This window comes from Dermacentor variabilis, chromosome 6 (assembly GCF_050947875.1).
Source record: "Dermacentor variabilis isolate Ectoservices chromosome 6, ASM5094787v1, whole genome shotgun sequence".
NCBI classification, from domain to species: Eukaryota; Metazoa; Arthropoda; class Arachnida; order Ixodida; family Ixodidae; genus Dermacentor; species Dermacentor variabilis.
The window spans coordinates 139,883,868-139,911,568 of record NC_134573.1 but is presented as its reverse complement, the minus strand read 5'-3'; the positions used below and the strand labels follow the sequence as shown (position 1 = coordinate 139,911,568).

At 48.0% G+C, this 27,701-nt stretch overlaps 1 protein-coding gene across 3 annotated transcripts in view; it reads left to right on the top strand.

Moving 5' to 3' along the window:
* The window catches only part of lin-28 (protein lin-28 homolog), a 252,336-nt gene extending 237,481 nt beyond the window's left edge, over positions 1-14,855 (top strand). For all 3 annotated transcript variants that reach the window (XM_075696005.1, XM_075696004.1, XM_075696006.1), the window contains 2 exons: positions 10,850-11,022; positions 14,522-14,855. In XM_075696005.1, coding sequence (XP_075552120.1) covers positions 10,850-11,022; positions 14,522-14,834 — 486 coding nt within the window. In that variant the 3' untranslated portion in view covers positions 14,835-14,855. The remainder of the gene's footprint in view (positions 1-10,849; positions 11,023-14,521) is intronic.
* The last annotated feature ends 12,846 nt before the right edge of the window (positions 14,856-27,701 follow it).

The window sequence follows — 27,701 nt, the reverse complement described above, 5'->3', positions numbered from 1 at the left end:
GCGGTTCTGCGATGAGTATATAGCGTCCGTACGTTTTCTTTCGTGATGTTGTCGTTCTACACATATATGGACTCTTTCTTTAGAGGCCATTCCAGGTGAACAACGCAATTAACTTGAACTGTAGCCATACAACAAAGGCACGAAATCACCTAGAAAAATAATTCGACAAGAGCTTGTGCATCCGTTTCTGTTTTGCCCCTCAGATTCATTTAATGACTTGCCCAGGAAACCGTTAATGAACGTCTGGCTCATACTGTCCCATATACCTTAACGACTAGCGTAAGTACTTCCTCGTGTTGTGTTCCGCGATAAGTAGCCTCTTTTTCCTTTTTAGCGTGCTTATTTCCCAGTAAGACGAGGCAGCGAGGCGATCAACGCGGGGTTACGCATAGGATCAAGCTGCTTATGTTCAGGGCCTGACAAAGGTTGCAGGTGACGCAGAAGTAATGCAAGTGACAGCACTCGAAGACTCGAAATACTAAAAAAAAAAATAGAGTTAACCCTTGTTAGGAACGCTTTACGCTCGTTGGCAACGTAAGGATTCAGTATACCGGCTCCTGAAAGCGCACTGCATCTCCCATCCGTGCGTCTGCGCTGCAAAACGTACACAGTCTCCGAGAGGCAAGGAGTTCGCCTCCGCGGTGACGTCACGGAAATAATCTAACGTGATTGGCTCATGTATCTTTACAATTCTTTTTGAGTTGAACAGTGGTGTACCTGTGATACCTGTGACTTCATTCTTAGGCTTTCGTCGACTGTGTTCGCTATGCGTTCCTGGTCATGTCAACAGTCTACATGGAAGGGTCAGGCGGCATGGCGAGCCATATAATAGTCAGATATCGGCTTTGAACATCTCGTCACGTAATGGCGTCTTATGAGTGGCTAAGTCAAGAGACAGGGTATGAACGAATAAGTCACCGTGTGTACTCATTTCGTTAAAAAAGAAATGCGCATTTCAGCAGCTGGAGGAGATATCACTGTTTTCTTTGCCGCAGCTTTCAAGTGGCGCGTTACACGCCATGTAGTCTTGCCTGTATTATCTCTCGGTCAGAATGCCATCCCACTGATCAAGTTACATCACCACGTACTATTGGTGCTCGGGCACGCGATTCGTAAATTATGTAAGCAACGCGTTCCACTTGTGATGCATTGCATCCTGCATGCTGCCGTTCAAACTACAATGACCGTTGTAATTCTCTCATTGCCCCGTTTTTTAATGTAATCTTTCGCCATTGGCTCACGAGAATGCAATCAGTTTTCTTCGGATTTCTCTGGCAGGGCCGAGCGATAGATCTCATCCTGCGCTGCCACCATTTTTCCACCGCGAGACATTCGGTAACATTGGACCCATTCACACCGCGAATCACGTCGGCGCCATGGTTAACCACGTGTAAAAGAGGCATCTGTTATAACGATACTTGCTACGCTCACGGTCTGCCTCGTCATACTGTGCCGTCTGAAGTAGTCTACATTAGACTACAGGGGACGCTTGCGTACGCAAGGCGCTTGGGGTATACGTCACGCAAGTCGCCATCAGATTTTCGGTTCTTGCGCATACGCAAGCTGCCCTGCGTCCGCTAATCCAAATCTCCCTGTTGACCCAAGAAGAACGCGAGTCCATGGGCCTGCAGCAGGCGGCAAGACCAAGGCAATCGGAGAGTCGGGGGACAGGGGGGTCAAGGCAGACCGTGACCCCGCCGGCGGCAGGCAGCTGGCCCTGGATTGTATGCACAACTTTACGCTTTCTCGCTCGCGCTTATACGGCACGCGCGGACACGCGCGTGCGTGCGTGTCCGTAGACTCGGAAGAAGGATCGCCGCGGGCTCAGGTTATGCGGCAGTTGCGGCGTTCGCGCACACGCGCACCGGCCCCGAGCTCGAGACGCGTACACACACACAAAGCCAAACCCCGTGTTGTCCATCATTAGGTGTAGAGGGGCGCGCGGGAGAGAAGGACGCCGACAGAATGGCGGCGACGAAGGTGGCGGCGGCTGCAACCAAGACCAGTTGCTGCCGGCTATGAACGCATAGGGGAGGGGGGGAGGAGGGAAGACCTTGAAAGGGAGTAGGAAGGACGGAAAACGGGAGCGGAGGTCAGTGGTGGCAGTAGTGGCAGCCGCGGCACGCTTTTCGTGAGCAGAGCGAAATAGGAGTTCAGGGACGTAAATAATGCCGGCTTTTCAAGGAGCGCTCGCGCCGTGTGCCTTCGAAAGTATAGAGGGCGCGGCCGTCACAAACGCGTGCGCCTACTTTCGTTTTCTTGTAGAATTCTCCTCGCCGTTTCTGTTAGTTGGTGGCAGACGAGGGGTAGCAATTTGCCGATCGGCGAAGAAGAAAGAAAATATCTACGAAGACAGCAGGTCGCTGTGTAGGGTAAAAGTGTGATAGAAATACAGGAAAGAAAGGAAAGGAAAGTAGACCCGAAATACGAAAGATGCGAATCGAGTGATGTAAGTCTGCGGCCCAAGCGTCCTTCCGAAAGGTTGGAGGGAGAGGACCCAGGGTAGGTCGAAGGGCGAGCAGGTAAAACAGGGAGAGGAGTCGGGGGAATCGCCAAACAGGGTCAGGAAAAGACGGTCTGCGAGCCCCCTCTTGTTGACGCCCGCTTGACTGGCGGCCGGCAGCGGCGGGGGAGGACACGCTCGCTTTCAACGGTCACTCGCGCCCTGGTCCAGATGTGGACAGCTGGCCCAAAGGTGGCTGCCAAAGCAAGGTCACGGGTTTTAGTGCCGAGAGGAGAAAAGAAATCGTTTCCCCCCCTTTCATCCCCGTCACCTGCGTTCCATCCACTGACGTGCCCTCCTTCCCCCCGTCTCCACTACCTCCCACTGTGTTCCTAAGCCTCAGTGTTCGAGCCCGTCGCCGGTGGGGTGGCGTTGTCGGCGAGTGACCACCGCGCCGTTGTGGTGTGCTGCCACCTTGTGATGACCCCCGTCACTCCCGACTGTGCGTTCGTCTGTGCCTTCGTCTGTGCCATGTCAGTGCGCCTGTGTGCTCAGCTTACGTTCTCCTCCGCGTCCGTTGTTCCTCGAACAAGCCAGCCGTCTTCTGGAGAGTCCTTTACGTCTCACGGGGCGGCGGGCCTGTTACGGGAGGGACGTTTTCATCGCGGCGCTTTCGACCGGCGGCCAGAACGCTCTGGTGCGATCTCGAACCAAGATTGGCAGGGACTTGACGAAGATGAGATACAGTTCCCGCGGCTCTGCACCCAGACCGCATGCGAGTTCCCATCTCCATTTACAGCACCGTCGCTGCATGTATCGGATCGCACCCGTCCCACAGACTCTTCTGGCGCGGTCGCTTTCTGTATGTGGTCGCCGGCGTTCAGGGATTATACAGTTCAGTGTATAGCGACGTCCTTGCGACCGATTCTAAATCCTGATTGGCGCCACTTGAAGGTCCTGGTTTGAAAGAGACGTGATCCAAGCTTTGTGGCGCTGTGCGGTAAACCTTATGTTCGGTGCAGATAATCTTTGCAGGGACCCCACGTGTGCGAATTGTGGTCGTGAGGTCGGCAGACGCTCGTGTCGGACCCGCAGTGTGGACTAAGAATGGGATGGGGACTTTGCGGCCAGTCGGTACGATTGCGCGCGTAAGAGCATTGATTTCTCGTTGTACACGCGCCCGCTTCATGTCGTTTGTTGCCCCGTAAAATTTAAAAGACAGCGGTTGCTCGCGCGTTCCGCAGATACACACTGACCCGCCGCACAGCTCGGCATAAATGACCGCCCCATCACTTATTGCACCACTACTTAATTACATCTTTCTGGTCAGTGAACAATCCGATTAATGAATACACTCAGATCTAATCTTCTGTCGTGTTCAATTTCTCCATGCGTGTTGTAATATATTTACCTGCACACCATTCCGCGAAATAAAGTAGAAAAAAGGGAAGAAAGAAACAATATAGGAGTCCTTTTTTTTTTTTTATCAAACATGATTCGTCTGCACATTGTCGTGCGCTCGGAGGTGGTTCTCTGGACGCTGTCTACAATTTCTTCCGCGTTGTCGAGTGTTTGCGTTTTGAGCCAATCAGAGAGGGTGTAGCGGCCCTGTCCGCCAATCACATTTGACCAGATCGCGAGTTTGACGGCATAGCAGAACTCGACATCGTTCACAATAAGTGCTGTCTGAAACATGTCGGCTCTGACGCGTTTTCAGGTCTGCATTTGCTTCCGGCGCGAACGCTTTGCAAAAGCGTCGCCTTCGAGATGTGTTTCTTTTATTCCGAGGTAGGGTTGGCTGAGTGCTAGATTTGGACACCACCTATGGCGTCCCGGGCGCGCGCTCACAGACCTTTCTCTATAGGAAAGCGCCGCAGGTGATTAGCGATTGTCGTGGCTATTGCATCTTTATCATTCTGGTCAATGAATCAATCGATTCATCGCTTTCATCAGTGGCAGGCGCCCGATCGCCGCGGGCAATGAGAACGCACCCCTACTTGAGGGAGAACTTTTTTGAATCTGCCATTTCCCTCGCAACACAGAGCTTCAACTTGCACGTATCACGTATTACCATTTACCGAATACCACAACACGGGTAATATAGACGTCAACAGCAGCACTGTATAATCCGGCACGGTGGCTCAGCGGCTATATACGATGTTGCGCTGATATATGTACGAAATCCCGGGATCCAATGCCGCGGCCGCGGCGGTCGCATTTCAATGTGGGTGAAAATGCAAAAACGCCCGTGTCCCATACATTGGAGGCACGTGAAAGATCGCTTGGGGGTCAAAATTAATCCGGAGTCTCCTATACTACAGTGTACCTCACCATGAAATGGTGGTTTTGGCACGTAAAATCCAAGAACTCATTCAGCAGTTCTGTATGGGCGCCATCTTGCTACGTTGAGTTCAACTAGAGCAGGCAAAGCTATTATTGCTCCGTGCAACTTATCCTGGTGGCGTAAAGAAGTTGTTAATAACGTACTCACGAGTTAGCGGTTCCTCGAATTTCCTTCAACTAAAACAGCGTCGTTCAACGAATCCCCACAAGATGTCACTACCGTCGCTGCTGCCACCGGCCGTGTCCCCTGTGTCCCGGTGCTCCGTAAGCGGCGATACATATATGCGGGCACACAAGAACTATCTAACCTCTACAGCGCACCCACATAACGTGCAAACGATCTTGATTAGCGTTTGCATTTATTTGTCCCGAGCGGATTCTTTATCCAACAGTTTCACTCGCCGTGCTAAGCACCTAATGAGACAGGCGGCAGGGTACTGTCGGAAACCGTTACTGCCCTCTGAGGGATCGTTTGTGTGGAGACACACTGACACGGCGCCTCTTCTTAAAGGAGATAAATTGAGGGCTGCCAGGCCTTCACGATGCGGTCGAATCCGATTAGGCCTCTAGCCTCATGGAAGGCTCTCGGACTACTACTCGCTATATATGGCTTGTCGCGCATGCGCATACGTACGTGTTCGCAGTTTCGCTTCTTAATAACGCACATATTGCCGCACCAAAACGGCAGCGAAAGAACCCCAGAGAAAACAAGTGAAGCTTGCGCACGATCGGGGTCTGGTGTTGAGCCCTAATCGAGCGTGGGCCGACGAGGGAATCTGCTGAGACTGAAAGTCTCGTCGGCTTCCGCCTGAGCGGGGTGGCCCGCCCGCGGAGAGCTCGGATGTGGTGACCGGAACTTTGAAACAACCGCCCCCGGAAGCGCTCCATTTCCGCGAATGGCTGCTCGCCGAGCGAGAGCCGGGCACAGCTAGGCGCGCGCTGTGTGGTGTTGGCCGCCGCTGCGTATATGGCACCCACCCGCCGGCCGGATCTGTGCGTTCATCACCTTTTTTTTCCCCATCCGGAACTTTCGCAAATCTAATAACCTCGAGCGGCGGCGGACAAATGGAAACGTATGCAGTAATTCTACGGTTTCCATACATACAGAGTTGGGCCGAAAGAAAGGACCGCGCCGTCACAGCCACAGTATCAGACTCAGTGTTGCGCGTCGAGCATATATAGAGTTTCTTGCAAAAATCACTAGAGGAAACTCTGGCGCTAGAGTCTATGGGAGATGCAAGTATGGCGGTTGAGCGAGCACGGAAATGATAGGAGGCACATCGATGTGCACAAACTTTCTCCTTCTGCACAGCTTCAAGCGACTTTCCAAATTGATTTTCTTCATCAGAACATTGTATTTCGAATGCAACGATCAGTAATGATCTGCGCATGTACGCATATACTTAATGCCTCGATGTGTTTAGAGAACTATGTATTAGTGCCGGGAAACTGAGCTATAGCGTAATAAATGTCTTCACGAAGAGTATGAACCCGCTAGCAAATACGATAGACAAATTCCCGTGATAGCCGAAGGATTAAAAATTAAAATTAACAATTCTGGAGTTTCGCGTGCCAAAGGACACGGTTTGTTCATGAGACACGCCGTAGTGGGGGATGCCAGTTTAATTTTGACCACCCGGGGTCCGTTGATGTGCACCCAACGCACGGTATACACGGGCGTTTCTGCATTTCACCCCCATCAAAATGCGGACGCCGATGCCGCGATTCGATCTCGCTCCCTCGGGCTTACTAGCGCAACGTCATGTAACCACTGCGTCACCACGGCGGGTAGCCGAACGATCACGGCGCCATTGTTCACTCAGTAATTTTTTATAGCAGGAAACTCTCTGGCAGCGAGCATTTGTATAAAGTAATGATGATTTGTGTGTAATAACCCCGACATTGCGTGTTAATTGGTGTTGGAGAGGTCCGAGCAGTTCTTTTGCAGACTTCCCAGACGCAGTCGAACGCTGATGAGGACATGGTGTGGACGAAGTGTTGCTATACTTGATATTGTTATTTCTAGACATGAAAATAATTTGTATGCGCAAGCGCAGTGAAGGCGTCTGGCAGCGATTGTAGCCTCTCCGGTCCTGTATGTTTACGGTTCCGGTTTTTAAAGAAGGAGACTGCTTTTAAGGCAACTCGGGTTGACGTCGGCTGGGATCGGGGTCCAAAGGTTCCGCTTCCCGTTAGGGGACAGTTGTCAAGTTGTTGATGGTAATGACGACCTTCAAAACAATGGAACCTACCCACTCTGGGGGATTGGCCGAGAATTGGCCTAATTCAGGAATGTGTGAGAGGTATGAGTTTATATATCTCTAATTATGATGAATAAGTGAGAGCGACTAGAATGTAGAAATCTTTTCTCGAACAATCCTGAGGGAACATAAAAATTTGTTGACCGCGGTGCCGTGCTGCCCGCGCATGGACCGCGGTCCCCGTGCGGGCAGCTTTTTTTTTTTTCTTCCCTTTCAATGTTTATACTCTTAGTCGCGTTAGTGGTAACACGCGACCTAGTTCGAAAGCTCCGATTATAGTAGAAGTGCAATGACAAGTGTGAATTCTGAAACATACGCTTTACGCGCCAGTCACTCACCGCTCAAAGTTCATCACACGTTGTCCTACACACAAAAAGTTACCAACGTCGAACTTTGGCAAGACCCACCGCGATGGTTCAGCGGACATATAACATTCACCTGCTGCGCACAAGGTTGCAGGTTCGAATCCTCGTCGTGACGGCCGAATTCCGATTGGGCGGAATGAAAAACACTCGCGCACCATGGTGCACGATATACGGTATAGTGCACTATATACCGTATATCGTGCTTTCGGGAGCACGTTAACCGCGTAGTTTTCCCTTGCGTTTAAGTTTTCGTTCCTGCACGAAGCATGGAGGAAGCTCCCACGCAAATGTTATTGCGTCCCATGTGGCATGCTTGGAAAGGAAGCGTGTTTCACTGGGGAAACTACCCCGCGACGAGATTGTTCTACACGGCCAGGTCGCTTAATGACACGAGTGTTCGACGCGAGGAGCAGCGCGTTATTAATAGCAGAAACAATCTTTTTTTTTTTTGCCTTCTCATTACTGTAATAAACCTGCTAAATATATGGCACTTACCCACTGCCTTATCTCACGTTCCATAACTCTCTTAACTTCTTCCACCTCTTCTTCCGCTCGCGCAGCTTACGAAAGTTTAAACACAAAAGAGAATGTAGTTCCGTCCGCATTCTCCACGGCGGCAGAAATATTTCCGCTTGCATCGTCATAAATATTTTCTTTCTCGCACATGTTTTTTATTCATTCGTAGTAGTTGTAGACATCCAGCTATCACATCTAAAACAAATTAAGATCCGTAGCCAAAGAGGCATCCGCGGGCGAAACGGCAGTCAGCGACATCAGCCTCATTTTCGACGAAGACGACGATAAGGTAAGCACCGCAGTTTTGTGAGCGCTCGTAAACTGCCAACAATATTCGCCTCTGTTTTACCGATTCGCATGCTTTTCTCGCAATGAAACCGTTTTCCTATCGCGAGAGCGTTTGCTTTTTCCAATCGTGGGTTTTCCCTTCGCGTGTTACCTTCTTTTCTTGGCGAGGTGTCAAACAGTTCGACGCACGAGCGAGACAGGCCACGGGTACAACTCTGGTGCCGTAGTTCAATCGCTCAGCGAGATCTCGCGTGACAGCTACAACTTACCCGAGTTGTATACTTCGTTCGAGTTGTTCCTAACCGTAACGAGATTATACGATGCGCGTTTTACTCGACCGGCCAATTAAACATGCGTGTGAACGTCTAACGGGTGCTCGAGGGCAGGAACCTGCTCCCGCCATGTAAACTGTCTGCGCGTGAGAGGTGTTTACAGCTGCTTCTGTATTTTGTATTTTGATGGGAGCGTCATGAAAGGAAAAGTGCTGACTTTTTCACGAGCACATCGTTGCTACGAGGATGTTGATTTGCTAAGCAATTTTTCTGCCCTTAACGCAGTTTCTGTTTTTCTTCTTTCTTATGCCGCACTGTCACGAACCGAACTGCTCGCTCTACAACTATAATGCTTTCATATATATATCCCAGAACGTGGATGGGAAAACGGTGCGCCGCGGTAGATCAATTCGTAAGAGCATTGTAGGCGTAATGCGAAGGCTTGGGTGTGCAACCCACCTGCGGTCAGTTGCTTTGTCATCCGATTTCGTTTCCATTTATATCTAACCTTAATTCAATTAAGAACTGCTAATAATTGCCCTATGCTGTCCTTGGTGTCATTGTTTGTTGGCGTCTTATGTGTGTGTGTAATGTATCTGTAATGCGTGTTATTCTATCTATGTTAGTGAGTTTGAAGACGAAGCTTTTCCTTATGGCTTCCAAAGACAATTTTTTGCCGATGGCCTGTCGCTTGTATCTGCGTGCTATTTTTATCGCGTGACAACAGTAGCAACAGCGGATCCCACAGCGTGGAGCTGCCTATGATAAGTGAGGAACGGGCAGCCGAAGTAAGCTCTGCTGATGACATTGTGAGAAATCACTCCGCGCATCGAAGTTATACATAATGAAATCGATGCTTCGTTCGACGTTTTACTGGTGTACATCAGGTAGATGGACATGTAGGCGGTCCGAAATCAACTTAGGGCTGGTCACTTTAGTCTTACCGGAGGAGAACTTATGGGTCCTCATGCTACGCAGTCTTCGCTATAAGTAACATCGCGGAAGAAACGAAACGCGAGCGTGTAATTGCAAAGAACTCATTTCGCAAGTAATAACTCGAGAGAACGATTTCGCTTCGCCATTTATTCAGAGATAGAATAGGCCTTACCTGAATGCGTACAAGGTCACGTGGTACAAGCCGAAATCGTGCCGACATTACACGCGTTGGCGAAAACTGGAAAGCACGCATTCTAGTTACAGCCTTAACTTGTTTCGCGTTGCAATTGTACGATATAATAAACCTGTTTTGTAGCTTGTTGTTTGGCACAGCAACGCTTTTAACAAAGACGGATGCTGCTTCCAAGCCATGTCGCGTTTCAAGCCACCGTGGATTGTGCAGCCTTTGTCAAAAGTTCGCGAGTCAGAGCGCACGTCAACAAAATTATTACGGTGATGTGCTTTGAGGCTCGTTCAAGCTCCAAGTGGTGATTTAGGCGAGTTCCTTACGCATCGCGAAATGGTTTTTGCGCTAGAATAACTGGACCAAGGAAAGAGGTGAGGGTACAGGGTACACGAAACGCTTCGCGTGCCCTGCACCCTCCCCCACTTTCTTAGTCCGCGTCTTCTAACGCAAAAGCCATTTCGTTTCAACCTATCGAGTGCTCCAAAAATTTTAGGAGCGAGGAGGTCACCTTGACTTCGTTGTCTAGAGCAATGCCGAGGCCAAGGAATCAGACAGGAGCCTACCACTGCATGGTTACACGGCAGCGTCAGCTCCTCACGTTGTGTACATTTAGGCGACGCCTGAAAGACAGCGACAATTTAAGAGCACACGCACGCGCGAGTAACTGGATATCCTGGCCCGAAGTTTTGGGGAAACTAGCGGGGTTGGGCGGCACGTAATAAGTCGGACATGTAAGCCATGTCACTACGAGTAAAAGAACAGATATCGAGGGATGGCAAACGCAGCCGATTGAGCGAAATTGACGTTGGCAGATGACGTTGCAGTTTTAATTTTAGTTACGAGCTTCGAGACAGCGCGACTTTTTTGTCCTACAGTTGACGTAGTTTGATTGATTGACTGATTGATTGATTCGGACTGCTCAATCGACCTATCAATTGATCATTCGACTTTACTGCACTGTGTGTAGCCTATATAGGCTTTCTGCTGTGCTTTTCTGAGGTTAGGTTTGGCAATTTACGGGCATTTGACGGAGTCAACTGACGCTAGGAGTACTTGGAAATCACTGAGAGATGCCTTCCTCCTGCAGTGGACGTTACATAGACGGATGACCACGACGGTGATGACAATGACGACAATGACGTCTTTGTGAAATGAAAAGTTACATACGTGGCTTTCATGAAACATTCGCTATTTGTACTTCTTGTAACCGAAACCTGTCTGGATTTTTTTCTCCGCAGTCGGTGATCCAGATGTCCGGTTTCAGGAGCCTGGGCGACGACGAAGAGGTTGAGTTCGAGTGCAAGGCCTCGGACAAGGGCGTCGAGGCCACGGCCGTGTCGGGACCCGAAGGTGGCGACTGCAAGGGGTCCCACCGGAGGCCCATGTCCAAGAAGCGGTTCCGAAAGATCAGGTAAATACATCTACGTCCCTTACGCTGTCCAGGTCACGCGGCTAAGCCACATGCCGATCACACGACCACGCAGCACCGCACTCCTATACACTCTCATCTCACAAGTCGTTTGCAGGACTGTGGAAGCCACAGGGCTCTTTAGCCATGATAGGAATGCCGAATTCCCCCTCAAGATGTGTGTTCATCCGCGCCGCATCGTATGCTTATGACCGTCGCGGTGATTCGCGGTACACGAGCTGCATGCGCAGAGGTCCTAACATGCCACGTGTCGCCGGTATACGTGTCATAAACGAAGCAAGAACAAAACTATAGTCCTGCCATTAATCAGACAGTTATGCCATGAACTATATTCCGCCGCGCAAGCATATTGCCTGTGTACGCCTCATACCTGCCCCAGTGCTGCAACCGACTGACGAGATGGAGGGCATAGGTGGCAATTAACAGACTTAGATGGGCTAGTTGGTTTGCTGACTTGATGGAACATGGTTATAACGGTGCGTTTTGAGGACAGGACACAGAAAGAAGGATCGGCGACTGTCCTGTATGCATTCTTTCTGTGTTCTGTCCACAAAACGCGCCGTTATAGCCATATGGGTGGCAAGTTCGAAGCTTCGTGGCTCGCTTTCTTGCCACGTGAATCACCACGAGGGAAAAAGAGGTGCTAACGATCAGAGTGTAGGGTATACCGAAAAACCACCGCTGGTTTTGTGCACCCCGGCATGCGGGGCTAATATCGTATTAATGTTTGATGCAACTGCGTTGCGTGAATATTCCATTATTTGTACTGATCCTTTCATTTTCCTTTCTTGTTCCTTACGAATATGTTAACGCATCCCCCCCCCCCCCCACCCCTTACACAATGCCTTTTCGAAGGCTTGTCAGGTACTTGTAAATAAATAAATAAATAAATAAATAAATAAATAAATAAATAAATATAGTTTGGAAGCATGTGGTCGTTGACAAAAAACGAATGAACTTGCAAAAAAGAATTGAGGACGTCCTGTCCGCGCAAGTAAAACTGACAGCTGTTACAATGATACAGTTTCTGCACAGCAGAGAACTGTATATTAAGGCATATGACGAAGCGAGGCGGGGCCAAACATTTCTTTAGCGATTGCGAAGGGCTGATGATTAATTGTTTTTATTTAACAATTTACTGGGTTTTACGTTCTAAAACCCCGATCTCATTGTGAGGCACGCCGTACTGGGGACTCCGGAAATTCGTAATATCTGGGGTTCCTTAAACGTGTGCCTAAATCCAAGTACACTGCTGTTTTCGCATTTCGCCCCCATCGAAATGCGGCCCCCGAGGCCGGAATTCGATCCCGCTACCTCGTGCTTAGCAGCCCAACACCATAGCCACTAAGCGACCACGGCGGGTAGGGTTAATCACCACAAAAGGCATATAATCGGAAATAATTTATATTTTTTTTATAGTTCATAAGTACGCTGCTGTGTTGGTAACCAGCATTAAATCCTGCCACTATCCTATCATCGCCTTCCACTCCTCTTTCGTTCATATTTTTTTCCCTTTCACCAGCGCAGAGTTCAGAGCGCACAAGACGCAGGCCAGACCTGTCTGCATATCTACAAATATAATTATTTATCTTACCCAATGTCACACACGCGTGATCTTTCACGACGCTTAAGCTAACCTGAAACAACCAGCAACCGCGGGATATCCTACAGAACAGCACTCGATCTAGGGCACGGTCTTTAAAGTTTCATAACGTTTTGTGAAGTGTACGTATATGCGCAGCAAAAAGCCACGCAAGCCATCGCCCTCTTTCTTTCCCTCTTCACCTTTCCCCCCGAGTCACGTGGTCGCGTCGGCACTACAGTCTGTCTCGCCGCGATAAAAGGGGACAGCGGACACGCAACAAGCGGCCGCATGGCGCGCTTTCCGCACGGCTGATGATGATCGCGCGGCTTCTGCAGTCCTCTTCGGTTTCGTTCCCGGTTTAATGGCTTCCACGTCGATCGGCTGTCGAGAAGTGGGAGGAGGGAGAGACGGAAGGGGGGGGGGAGGGGGTTCTCTAAATAACGACTCGCAAGGGTGCCGCTAAACTACCGTCGTGTTCGCATGGCGCGCGGGCAAAGCCTGCAGCGTACATGGAGAGGCCGCCGACGTCCGCGTCCCTCCGCGTGATCGCTCCCGTGCCGAGGCGGGAGAGCGCGAAGACGCGCGGCTCCGTCGACAGTCGATCTGCGCGAATGTAGACGCATCGATCACGACCAAAATCACGCAGTATACACCCACTTGTATAATTTTATTTATTATCACTTTTTTTCTGGGCACACTTTGCTCTCGCGCCAACTGCCGAGTCTCTCTCTCTCTCTCTCTTTGTTTTTGGTTGTTTCCCGCGTTAGTCATTGTCGCTACGTGCTTCCTATGCAAGGATCGGCTGTCTGTGAACTTCGATTGTTGTTCTGTTCACGGCAGCTTCGTTGCTCGACGCGACTGCACTTCGTCCCGTCCTCTCGCTTCGTTTTTGTGCTTCCTTGTTCTCCTCCGCTTCTCTCGAGTTGAGTCGCTGCCGTCTGCTATCGCGGCGTGACGAAGGCTCCATAAATCTCGAGCCTCTAACGGCTCCGCGAGGAATTCTCGAGTGGACACACAGGGAGGACGGGCCCCGCAGTACCCATCCTGTTGCTATAGGCTCGCGTGGGACCTTAGGCTTTCGAGCGTTCCTGGTATATATTCTGCGTCGCTGGCGGGAAAGCATGCGATAGTGTAGGTCTCGAGCGAACTCGCGTCTCTTGTCTCCACGTTGATATGGCGACTTTTCTTCGTACGGGGGGCGGGGGATTGCGTAAAGAACAGCTAGAGAAGAATGGTTCCGGTGGTTTGTTTGTTCTCCGAGCAACGTAACATCGACAGACGAATTGCTATACTTCCTTGGAAGTTCTCAACGGCAAAGGTCATTTTCTTCCTTTCTTTTTGTCCAAACATAGCAATTGTTACATAGCTTGCGAGACCAACTTTGATACCGCTGAAACGTTCTTTTCTACCTTTCCAAGAAGTCCAAGAAATATCCTAACTAAGCCAGCTAAGTTAAGCCTACAGGGATAACGATCCTATCGCGCGCGACTGCGCATGCTTGCAAATGCTACATTCAAGTGTCCCTGTTAGCCCTTTACCTTTGTGGTGCCCAGTGCGGTTCCATCTAATATTTTCTTTTGACTACGACGACTCTCTTGTGCTATCGTGATATGGTGTTTCCCTTTGGGTTAGAGCGAAGCTGTGCCTGTGCCAAAGCCATTGCGTACGTCGCTCGACACAATCCCTATGTAACTCGTACACCCGCACAACGACGTGCATGCGATGATTCTCCTTATTTTGTTGCAGCGCAAGCTGAACAAGGACAATAGAAAGGCACATCTGACACACACAGCGCTTTCTGTTGTTGTCCTCGTTCAGCCTGCGCTACAACCAAATAAGATATGCCGTGTCAACAAGCCCCTATCCTCACGATTCTCCCTACCCACTCTCGCGCAGGTGCTACAACTGCGGTGAGTTCGCCAACCACATCGCGGCCAAGTGCACCATGGGACCGCAGCCCAAGCGCTGCCACCAGTGCAAGTCGGCCGACCACCTGATCGCCGACTGCCCGCAGCGCGAGGACAAGCGCGCCAAGGGAGGCGCCGTCGAGTCTGCGACGACGCCGCCGACGCCGCCGCACGCGAGCACCAACGGCGACAGCAGTCTTCCAGAGGAGCCCCTCGACAACGCCGCGACGGGAGCCGACGAGGCGGCGGAAAACAACAACAACAATGGCGCCGCGCCCCTCGCCAAACACGCCGAGGCGTAGAAAGATGCCCCTCGCACTGTCTCTCTGTCTCACTCTCCCTCTTTATTTGTTCCCCGCTTTTTGCGGGCCCGTACACACACACACACACCGAGGCGGCACTCTAAGATTCTGAAGTCCCAGCGCTGCGAGTTACGTGCTGCTCGCGAAAACTCGCCGCGGACTGGAGAGTGTGAAAGCAACGTGTATAGAGCGGTTGGGTCTCGTTGAGGAAAGCTGTAGAAACAGCGGACACTAAGTGTACGCCCTGCGCACGAAAGAAGCTCAAGCAGTGCTTTGCTGTCCGGGCGCGTGCAGCACCGGTGACGCCTATTCACCGACTGCGCTAGACGACTTGCGTCCGCTGTTTCTACAAGCTCTCTATTTTTCGCGTAATCTGTCACCAATGCGTGAGCTTTAAGGCACCGTCAGCGCAGATCTATATATGTACCTCATAGGGTATTGTTTCCGATGGTACGGCAGGCGAGCTGTTCGCAGAAAGATCACTCAAGCTCGATACTGGGGGTTACTTGCACGAGCCAGTGGCCGCGAGAAAGTTCAAACGGCTGATTGTACTTTTCGGTTACTACATAGAAACTGCCGGGACTGTTGGAGGCCCAGACTGGGAGCTTGAGGAGTAAATAGAAACTATGTACAGAAAGGCAGGTCGTCGCTGTTGGCTACCCCGCACGAGGAGGGTAGTGGGTAAAGGGGTTATCGTTCAAGTATGCCTTGGAGAAATCGACGTTGCCCGAACAAATCCGGGTAGCTCAATGGCGGCCAATTTTTCACCTTGTAGACGATCATTCTAACCTTCAACACATGACACTTCATCCAACTTTGCCAGGTAGGCTCTGAAAACCACGCGGTATGCTGATAATTCGATTATGCGGGAGTGAGCGTTCGTGCCAACTTTAGCTCAATTTTCCATAATTCTCGTGCGGCTGGAATACGTCTACTCCGCTTGTGCCCAGTGGGAGTGAACGTACTCCATTGAGAGGCGCGAGGAGTGTCGAAGATTAGATGTAAGAGGAGCAGTGCAACCTCGCACTCCCTTTTTCGTGTAATAAGCTAACCAACTTCCGCGCTAAACTTATCTGGGCAAGCGAGTGAAACCATTTCCCTTTAATGGCGAACAAAAGCTGGAGAAAGCAAACGGAAAGAGACCGGAGCGAAATGTCAGCGTCAGTAGATGTCACCAGTTTTGTTATCTCGTAGCCTGGCAAGCCTTCGGGAGCCTCGGCCCCGCGAATGTGTGACCGGCCATCAACGCAATTGGAGAAAAAGAAAACACAGGACCCGCCTTCATATGTGCACAATCAAAACACGACTTCGTTAAGTGCTCTATGGACACTCGCTCGCAGAGCACCGTTTTAAACCACTCAATGAGACAGAGTGCCCGAGAACCGCGCATAAGGCAGCTCGACGTATCCAAAGCAGCCGCAACTACACCAGCGCTACTGCATAGCGCTCTGGCGTTTTCATAAGAGTCGAATACACGTCGATAATTAATAGGACGAACGCTGGAATGGCTAAGGAAGCACCTGTTTGTTAGCGCGACCCCAAAGTACACCAGGTGCATACAGAGAATAATTATTCTGTAAGGCTGAGTTGGGCCAGGTAGTCGAATGGATCAGACCATACCATTGGTGTCACTACACACACATAAATTGAGCATCTGTTAGTTATACCGTGCTTAAGATAAGAGGTATGGGCAAACAAGGCATGCAAGGCAGTTTCGTACTTGGTCTTTCTGTACTCTCGATAGCTCTGGGAGGGTTCAACGTGCTCGCAGTTGTGTACGAGGTAATCATCCGGGCTCCTGCACGCGACCATCTTGACGGCGCTGGCCTTCGAAGCGGTCACGTGGCACAGGATTCGTAGTGCCGGCCAGTGCATTTTCGCTCCAACATATCACTACCAGCGCATTCTATTTGGATCGCACGGGGGCATTCTGCTTTGGTATATACACAGTGGGGAGCGACACGATTATCGTAAACGTTGCAGGCCTATAGATAGCAATCAGCAAGGTGCTCGAAGAGCACACTTTGGTTCCCGCCCCGGTACCTTTAACACGCTGAGTGGTATAGACGGGACGTTTCTCAACATTGCTTCCATAGTTTAAAAACAAGAACATAGGGAACGAGGGCTATCTTTGTGTAGCGTTTTCTTTTTGTATTTCCAATTTTAGCAATCATTTAATTCAAAATTTGCTCGCAGGAATAGCGAGCTCTTTATCAGAACAGTCTTTATGAGTCGCCGCTTCCTGACTTCTGCATAGTCGCACGTGTAGGCCTTGCGGTGCCAAAAAAAAAAAATCAATTGACTGCATGCTGGCGAAAATTAGATTTCGAGTCATTTCGTATAGCTACAACAAGCGGACATAAATCTGTCGTTGAATGCAATGCGGACTCGCTATGTATCAAGCAGCGTTTCGCGAAATTTGTCCTTGCAAATGAGCGTGCAAGGAAACCCACGTGCTAGAAGAAAAGGATAAACTGAAAACGAATACTTCGCCGAGACGTTTCCATTCAAGATGATGGGCTTGCTTCCTATCACGAGACGCCCTCAGTAAGATGCCAATCTCCCAGGTAATTCAATCGCGCCTTGTGTGCATATGTCGCGCTGACTGCTCCGGTAAATTGTACAGACTATATACACAACCTTGTTGCGTGGTGACCACAGCTGTGTAGGGACCTTTACTGAGGCCGTTCTTTCATTTTTTTTCCCCCGTTGACTCGACGAGGTTGTTGCTTTCTTCTCCCGAGCCGTTGTGTGTGCGGTGGCGTGCAAAAAAGAACAACACTTAATTTTGTGTGCGTGTGCGTGTGTGCGCATACATGGCGTGATGATGCGCGTTGTGGGCGTATAGTAACGATCCCAAAGAAGTCTATAAGTGTGGTCTAGAGACGACCCTCCGTGTTAAGGCTTCAACCGAGCGCAGCCGGTTTCGCCTTCTTCATTAATGCCTTAAAGGGACATTTTTGAGAAACGCTGAATGAGTTTAAAACATATATCCCCGTTAGTTTGCGGTATACATAAGGGGCTGGTTAGTAGAAGAGAAAATGAGGGCCACATTTTCATTATCTGAATTTCGTGCCAAAAGAAACCCCCCGCCTCAATAAGTAAGTCAGTGTGGCGTCATACTTTTTGAAGTTTACCTGTTCCTTATTCGGACAGCTGTGGCTCAGTGAATGTTCTTGAAATCTGCTAGGTTCAGCCTCTGGCACCTTTGGACTACAATGCAGTGCATCGCTGCCAATAAAAAGAAATTAACTGCACCCGAGCTGGCGCCGTCAAAATTCATGACGTCACGTCGAAGTAGTGCGGGAAATGGGAAGGGGCGGCGCCACGCGCGTTTTCTTAAAAAAAAAATTATTTTCTTAATAGAGCTCAACGTACTTTTCTCTTCAATGTCCCTTTACAGTGCAAGTATACTTGCTTATCATTCGACAAGCCTCTTTAATCTCGTTTTCTTTATGTGCCTCCTTAGAAATGGTGTGCGAGTTTTAGGTTTCATCGCCCTATATAGCATAGCTGATCTTTCTTTGCGTTCAATTCTTTGACCAGCTTTGTTGATGACAAACTGTCCGTTGAAAGTTTAATATTGCTTGTTAGTTGAAATCCTTGACCTCCGGTGAAAAGTGATAACACGAAGTGATGTTTGAGTTGATTTCAGAAGGAAAAAAAAATCAAAGTTGAAACTTTGGCCTTGCTTTCTTTACGAAGAAGCGCGCGTTCTGGTTATTCCGCTCTGGGGTTGTGTATACAGCTTTTGCCAACGCAAGCATCTTGCGAATGAAATGCTCAATAATCCCCGTCATTTATACTGACCAATCGACTACAACGACCTCTCCATGTTCGGATGGGCATTATACCCGGCACGTGGTTGGTATTATTTCTCAGCCGGAGGCCAAGGATCAATCATTATAGTTTAGATTAAGAATGAAAAAAAAAAGGTTTTCTAGTTTGTGTACTCTTATGTACTGTTCGTTTTCTTTTTGTTAGAAAAAGAAAAGATATATTGTATGTGCAACTGCCATGTGACCCTGCCATACCGCATCGCTGGTACATTCACACGTACCCAATCAAACCTGTGAGTGTATAATAGAACACCGTTTTTCTGTAGGCGGAAGACAGGTTGTAAAATTGTTTATATGAGAGGACTCTACTGTACATGTGTTTCGTCTCGGTGTCTCGCGCGCAGCGCCATCTGTGTAGAATGGCGCAAAACGCGTGCTTGAACGAGACCTTTTTGGGTGGCCAAAACAGGAACAAACTATATATGTATACAGAGGGGTGTCTTACTAACGCTTCGAAATCTCGACAAAGGGTTCCACCGGCACGAACATTGCGACGCCGAGCAGCACAAAAGTCTGGGCGAACTTCTCAAGCGTTATTGCCTCATATTGGGATGTGGTACTGCACTGAATTCAGCTGCTGAACATAAGCTGTGGCAGGGTTCGGTGGCGCCTTAATCGCTTTAATAAGACGCTTAGTATAGCGTTAAAGTTCTAACGTTAGCGTTAGCGCACGAACCAGGTTACATCTGCGCATGCGTGTTACGCATGAGCGAGCGTATGTGCAGTTGTACTTGGCGAGGGTGGTAACGGTAGCTCTAAGCGGCAATGCTATGCTGGAACTTTCAGCAAACAGATTGAGCTTGAAAGTGCGCGTTTTAGCTTTATCGTAAAGCCAGGGGGCGAAGCCGCGAACAGCAGCATTTTTGGCAAGACCTTGTGACGTTGCATTCAGCCCAAACTTAAGGGCAGCTCGTCGTATTGTGCGGCTAGCTGACTTGGCGTAAAGCTTTCCAACCACTTCCGTTTGTTCATGAAAGATTTCACAGGAACGATGGGCGAAAATACCACTGGTTTATTTTCCAAAGATTACCGTGCAACCAAGGAAAGCTTTAGTAAACTCTTCTTGAACACAGCGCCCCACAAGTTATCTCCAGAAGCACTACCGTTTGCGGGTCCGTCCCTGTAGTAAGGTAAAGCCTGAACCCTACGTATATCTCCAGCGTAAACATCTGGAATCCGGAAACGAAAACCAAAAAAACAAACAAGCGAACACAAATACGTGCTCGCGTTCCAGTTCGTGCCGGTAGAAACCTAGTGAGCGTTTCCTCAATAATCGTAGCTTCTCTTGTGGCCTGCTTGGTGGATAATTAAAACATAGTTATAATGATGCAATGCGGAAAAATTGTTGCAGACTGGGTGCCTTTCGCAAAAATTGACATTCGATTTGAGTAATATTTGTCCAAAACACGTACTTGAAGGGACGGTCATGACAATCTGATGCACCGGCTTCACACGTTTGGCATTAGGTAACTTCGCCAATGCAAGTTGAGCTGGGGACAGCAACATTATGCTCCAAATTATGCTAGCGATTAGCTTCACCCACCGTACGACACCATATTCAAACTTCTTTTTCTTTAACGTAACAGAGAAGCTTAAAAATTTGGAACTCGAACGTTTATCAGCAACGAAGGCAAGCAGGCCTAAAGAGGAGTAGCGGTCGTCTGTAATGCTCGGAGTGCGCAAACTGATATGTCTTGCGTACACACCCATTAATGTGTTAATTTATGTATCTAGAGATTAAGGGGACAATGGGCAATTAGCTGTGAGGACCTTTGCACAATGTTCGGTTGATATTTCTAAAGAAAGGAAAAATAACGGACGGTCTACTACGCGTCAACGAAATCAATAGCAAAGGAAGGCTTGAGCGTGTATCATGCTCAGCCGAAGGCTCACAAGGTTGAACATCATTGAAAGGAGAAGTGAATAAGTAAAAGCAAAATGCCCATATTTTGTAAAGGCGGGCAAAACAAATCTTTCCCTGCAGTATGGCGTGTTTTGTATGCATTTTTTTCCGAGAAATAAAGAAACATAAAGAGAAATGCTATATATGGGTTTGTTACATAGAAAAGGGGATATGCGAAAGCATATACTCTTGGCGGTGCTTTTCTTTTTCGTGTTTGGTTGTGCTACATTTTATACAGCGAACAATCCCTTACGAAGAGTGGTTATTGTGCTATAGTTTCGCAATCAAATTGCTTTGTTTCTTTTTTATCTGTGCAGAGGTGCAAGACGCACGATATTTCACTCGTCTGAAAATACACTACAGCGGTAAAAGAAACATGCCGACTTACACTGCGTTTCCAAGTAATGCGCACTGCAGCGGAAGCGGCCGGGCGTCCTCTGGCGGTCAGAACTGAATGATCACGTGATGTATGATCACGTGATGCTTCGACGGCAGTCGAGAGGCGGCGTGCATTGAAATGACGAAGGGAGTCACAGGCAACTCCGTCACGCCGAAGCAACGTTGTGCCTTAATCGACTCGCTTTTCGAGACTCCGCTTACTCACCAACCGAATAACGTGCGTTCACTACTTTTGGACGCGCAAGCAAAGTAACCAATTACGCCGATAAGGAAGTGTGTGAACTCTCGAAAACGGCGCTACAGTGACACTATATAGCGTTACTTTAAGAAGCGAAACCAAATCACCTTAAGACTCGCGAAATGATTCTTTTCGTTTGCGCGACGAAAAAAAAAATGGTTGGTTACAAACGCAGAATGCGAAGAAGGTAATAAATTTGCCTCTTACTGAACTTCTCGACCAAATCGCAGCACTGTAGCTCCGTGAGTGCGACGTCACAAGTTGTAAAGTATTTTCATTCGTTCCCCAGCGGTCGCTTTTCTTTCTTTCTTCAAAAAGAAGTCAATACTCGCCAAATTCATTATTTCGTCCTCTCATCATGCGTTATAATCTTCTTGTTTACCGGCCAACGATCAACTAGCCGCAAGCAGACGCCGTCATAAATCAGTGACGTCACTTGGGGCTATTGCATGTCCTTCAAGACGGCGTCGCGAATCGTCAGTCGTTCGTTGAGTTTCCTGGCTTACAAAGGGACTGTAACCGTGACTTTTTACCATTCTTTCAATAGCGTAACTTACGAACTCAGCTCAACCCAACGTTCTCATCAATGTCCTTAAAACAGCACAACGCATGCAGCTTTCTCTCACGCAATGAAGCCGCCAGCATTCCATTGCTTTTAAAAGGCTAGGGAAATGTGCCATCCGAAGAATGCACGCGCCACTGAACCTTTGAAGAACACGTTTTCTGATTGCACGATGCCATCGGAAGCTTCTACTGCAGTGACGCACTATTGGGAAAACGCGTGAAGCGCTCTTATATTGGCCGTGTCCACTGCCCCAATGTCCGCGGCTCTGGAACGCCGAGTGGGTTTTGTGCCACGTCTGGATTGGAACCTGCTTGTTTGCAGCACACGAACAACGCGGTGACGCATTTGCCGCGAGCGCGCTAAAGTGAGAACGCGGGGTGACTTCTGTTTGTGTTAAATAGTGATCGGTCAATAAAATCTGGAAGACACGATCGCAAGGGTGTTTTCACTTTGTATGCCTGAGAATAAAGGCCGTGACAAAAATCACGCTGTCACTTGTTATCTTTGGTGCATGGGTGCGTGCTATTTTGTATACATAAAACAAGAAAATTGCCTGCACGAAAACTAACTACTAGTGTAATCATTGTTCCCATATCAGCGCGCACAGACCGCGTAGAACTTATAAAGCCACAATAACTTCGCCATGAGCTCCCGCAGAGGAACTGCAGAAATGGGCAAAAAATAGCTGTAATCTGGCACTTTCTTGTAATGATATTTCCGGGATCTTGGCTATCGTACATAGCGGAGATTGAACCACAAAAGAAGGCTCTCTAGTAGACCTCTTTCTGGTTGGTTGGGCTAGCATGTCTACCCGTGAGCTAGAACAAGCCGAATAGTAGCTTTATATTTCTACACGCAGTCCAGTAGCTCAACTCAAGGTCCCTCAGCTTGTAGTTGGGAAACGTCTCAGTTGCTAATCTCCTAGTTCTAAACTATCTAGGTAAATTACTCGCATGGGACCCTACCCGTGAGATGAAAGGTGCATACGGTATGTATTATCAAATCCTGATTGAAGGCTTACCGTTGTCGATGAAAAAAGAGTTTCAAATCATTGCATTCCGCCGGTGCTAACATATGGGGCAGAAACTTGCGGGTTAGCAAGGAAACTCGTGAAATATTTAAGGACCCTGCAAAGAGCGATGGAACGAAAGTGACCGAAGAAGAGCGGTGTGGATCAAACAGCAAACTGGCATTGCCGATCTTCAGGATGAAGAAACAAATAGAGCTGGGCAGGCCAAGTAAAACTTAGGGCGGACAAGCGGTACACCAATACTTAGAGAATGCGTGCCAAGAGAAGGAAAGCGCAGTCGAGGACTGCAGAAAGCTAGGCGGGCTGATGAAATTAGGAACTTCGCAGACGCGAGTGGGAGTCACCTAGCACAAAGATCGTTAAGAGAGCTCCTCGTCGTGCAGCGGCCATAAACATAGGCAGCAAAAAAATAACTGAAAAGCGTTGGTGCGGCGCAAACAACAGTCCCCATGATAACGCACTTGCTGACTCCGATATGCAAGATGAATACAACGACTGGCGCTGATTGGTTTACAAGTGGAAAAGGTAAGCATATAGCCCAATAAGCTCTCCGTACGGCCAGGTGCACTAACTTCTCTCGAAAGCTTTGGTTCAGCGCATACACCAGTCCCCAGCATAACGCACTTGCTGACACCGATTCACAAGATGAATACACCGATTGTCGCCGATTGGTTTGCAGGTGGAAAAGGTAAGCACGTATCCCAATAAAATATCCGTGCCGCCAGGTGCACTCACTTCTCTGGGAAGCTTTGGTTCAGCGCACACAGCAGTTACCATGATAACGCGCTGGCTGACTCCGATTCACACGATGAATACACCGATTTGTGCTCATTCAGGGTGAAAAGGTAAGCATGTAGGCCAATAAACTGTCCGAGCGACCAGATGCAGCAACTCCGGAAAGCTTTGGTTCAGCGCACACAGCAGTTCCCATGATAACGCACTTGCTGACTCCGATTTACAAGATGAATACAACGACTGGCGCTGATTGGTTTGCAGGTGGAAAAGGTCAGCATATAGCCCAATAAACTCTCCGTGCGGCCAGGTGCACTAACTTCTCTCGAAAGCTTTGGTTCAGCGCATACATATGTCCCCAGCATAACGCACTTGCTGACACCGATTCACAAGATGAATACACCGATTGTCGCCGATTGGTTTGCAGGTGGAAAAGGTAAGCACATAGCCCAATAAAATATCCGTGCCGCCAGGAGCACTCACTTCTCTGGGAAGCTTTGGTTCAGCGCACACAGCAGTTCCCATGATAACGCGCTTGCTGACTCCGATTTACAAGATGAATACAACGACTGACGCTGATTGGTTTGCAGGTGGAAAAGGTAAGCATATAGCCCAATAAACTCTCCGTGCGGCCAGGTGCACTAACTTCTCTCGAAATCTTTGGTTTAGCGCATACATCAGTCCCCAGCAAAACACACTTGCTGACTCCGATTCACATGATGAATACACCGATTCGCGCAGATACGCTTCCAGGAAGAAAAGGTAAGCAATTAGCCATATAAACCGTCCGTGCGGCCAGATGCAGCAACTTCTCAGGAAAGCTTTGGCTCAGCGCATACATCAGTCGGTGTCGTAACGCACTTGCTGACTCCGATTCATAGGATGAATACAATGATTGGCGCTGATTGGCTTCCATGTGGGAAAGGTAAGCATATAGGCTACTAACCTGTCCGCGTTGCCAGGAGCACTCACAACTCTAGAAAGCTTTCGTTAAGCGCATACATCAGTCCCCATGATAACGAAGTTGCTGACCCCGACTCACATGATGAACACACCGATTCGCACTGATTGGCTTCCAGGGCGAAAATATGCCCTTGGCTGAATGATATTTTTGTGGGCTATAGGCTTACCATTTTTTCATTTTTTCGAGAAAATTAATCTGTGCCTATTCGTCAATTTATCGCGTAAATAAGCATCAGCGCGTACGTGGGGAGTGATCTATACGACGAATCAGAGCTTCGGGATACCTTATTTAACGTGGTTGAGACGATATTTTCATGGGCTAAAGGCTTACCATTTTTTCATTTTTTTCGAGAAAATAATCTGAGCCTATTCGTCAATTTATCGCGTAAATAAGCATCAGCGCGTGCGTGGTACGACGAATCATCTGTACGACGAATCAGAGCTTTGGGATACCTAATTTGACGTGGTTGAGACGATATTTTCATGGGCTATAGGCTTACCATTTTTTCATTTTTTCGAGAAAATTAATCTGTGCCTATTCGTCAATTTATCGCGTAAATAAGCATCAGCGCGTGCGTGGGGAGTGATCCATACTACGAATCAGAGCTTTCGGGATACCTTATTTAACGTGGTTGAGACGATATTCTCATGGGCTATAGGCTTACCATTTTTTCATTTTTTTCGAGAAAATAATCTGAGCCTATTCGTCAATTTATCGCGTAAATAAGCATCAGCGCGTGCGTGGTACGACGAATCATCTGTACGACGAATCAGAGCTTTGGGATACCTAATTTAACGTGGCTGAGACGATACTTTCATGGGCTATAGGCTTACCATTTTTTCATTTTTTCGAGAAAATTAATCTCTGCCTATTCGTCAATTTATCGCGTAAATAAGCATCAGCGCGTGCGTGGGGAGTGATCTATACGACGAATCAGAGCTTCGGGATACCTTATTTAACGTGGCTGAGACGATATTTTCATGGGCTATAGGCTTACGATTTTTTCATTTTTTCGAGAAAATTAATCTGTGCCTATTCGTCAATTTATCGCGTAAATAAGCATCAGCGCGAGCGTGGGGAGTGATCTATACGACGAATCAGAGCTTCGGGATACCTTATTTAATGTGGTTGAAACGATATTTTCATGGGCCATAGGCTTACCATTTTTTCATTTTTTTCGAGAAAATTAATCTCTGCCTATTCGTCAATTTATCGCATAAATAAGCATCAGCGCATGCATGGGGAGTGATCTATACGACGAATCAGAGCTTCGGGATACCTTATTTACCGTGGCTGAGACGATATTTTCATGTGCTATAGGCTTACCATTTTTTCATTTTTTTCCTGAAAATTAATCTGTGCCTATTCGTCAATTTATCGCGTAACTAAGCATCAGCGCGTGCGTGGGGAGTGAGCTATACGACGAATCAGAGCTTTCGGGACACCTTATTTAACGTGGCTGAGACGATATTTTCATGGGCTATAGGCTTACCATTTTTTCATTTCTTTCCTGAAAATTATTCTGTGCCTATTCGTCAATTTATCGCGTAAATAAGCATCAGCGCGTGCGTGGGCAATGATCTATACGACGAATCAGAGCTTTCGGGATACCTTATTTAACGTGGCTGAGTCGATATTTTCATGGGCCATAGGCTTACCATTTTTCATTTTTTCGAGAAAATTAATCTGTGCCTATTCGTCAATTTATCGCGTAACTAAGCATCAGCGCGTGCGTGGGGAGTGAGCTATACGACGAATCAGAGCTTTCGGGATACCTTATTTAACGTGGCTGAGACGATATTTTCATGGGCTATAGGCTTACCATTTTTTCATTTTTTCGAGAAAATTAATCTGTGCCTATTCGTCAATTTATCGCGTAACTAAGCATCAGCGCGTGCGTGGGGAGTGAGCTATACGACGAATCAGAGCTTTCGGGACACCTTATTTAACGTGGCTGAGTCGATATTTTCATGGGCACTAGGCTTACCATTTTTTCATTTTTTCGAGAAAATTAATCTGTGTCTATTCGTCAATTTATCGCATAAATAAGCATCAGCGCGTGCGTGGGGAATGATCTATACGACGAATCAGAGCTTTCGGGATACCTTATTTAACGTGGCTGAGTCGATATTTTCATGGGCCATAGGCTTACCATTTTTCATTTTTTCGAGAAAATTAATCTGTGTCTATTCGTCAATTTATCGCATAAATAAGCATCAGCGCGTGCGTGGGGAATGATCTATACGACGAATCAGAGCTTTCGGGATACCTTATTTAACGTGGCTGAGACGATATTTTCATGGGCTATAGGCTTACGATTGTTTCATTTTTTTGAGAAAATTAATCTGTGCCTGTTCGTCAATTTATCGCATAAATAAGCATCAGCGCGTGCGTGGGGAGTGATCTATACGACGAATCAGAGCTTTCGGGATACCTTATTTAACGTGGCTGAGTCGATATTTTCATGGGCCATAGGCTTACCATTTTTTCATTTTTTCGAGAAAATTAATCTGTGCCTATTCGTCAATTTATCGCATAAATAAGCATCAGCGCGTGCGTGGGGAGTGATCTATACGACGAATAAGAGCTTTCGGGATACCTTATTTAACGTGGCTGAGACGATATTTTCATGGGCTATAGGCTTACGATTTTTTCATTTTTTCGAGAAAATTAATCTGTGCCTGTTCGTCAATTTATCGCATAAATAAGCATCAGCGCGTGCGTGGGGAGTGATCTATACGACGAATCAGAGCTTTCGGGATACCTTATTTAACGTGGTTGAGACGATATTTTCATGGGCTATAGGCTTACGATTTTTTCATTTTTTCGAGAAAATTAATCTCTGCCTATTCGTCAATTTATCGCGTAAATAAGCATCAGCGCGTGCGTGGGGAGTGATCCATAGTACGAATCAGAGCTTTCGGGATACATTATTTAACGTGGTTGAGACGATATTTTCATGGGCTATAGGCTTACCATTTTTTCATTTTTTTCGAGAAAATAATCTGAGCCTATTCGTCAATTTATCGCGTAAATAAGCATCAGCGCGTGCGTGGTACGACGAATCATCTGTACGACGAATCAGAGCTTTGGGATACCTAATTTAACGTGGCTGAGACGATATTTTCATGGGCTATAGGCTTACCATTTTTTCATTTTTTCGAGAAAATTAATCTCTGCCTATTCGTCAATTTATC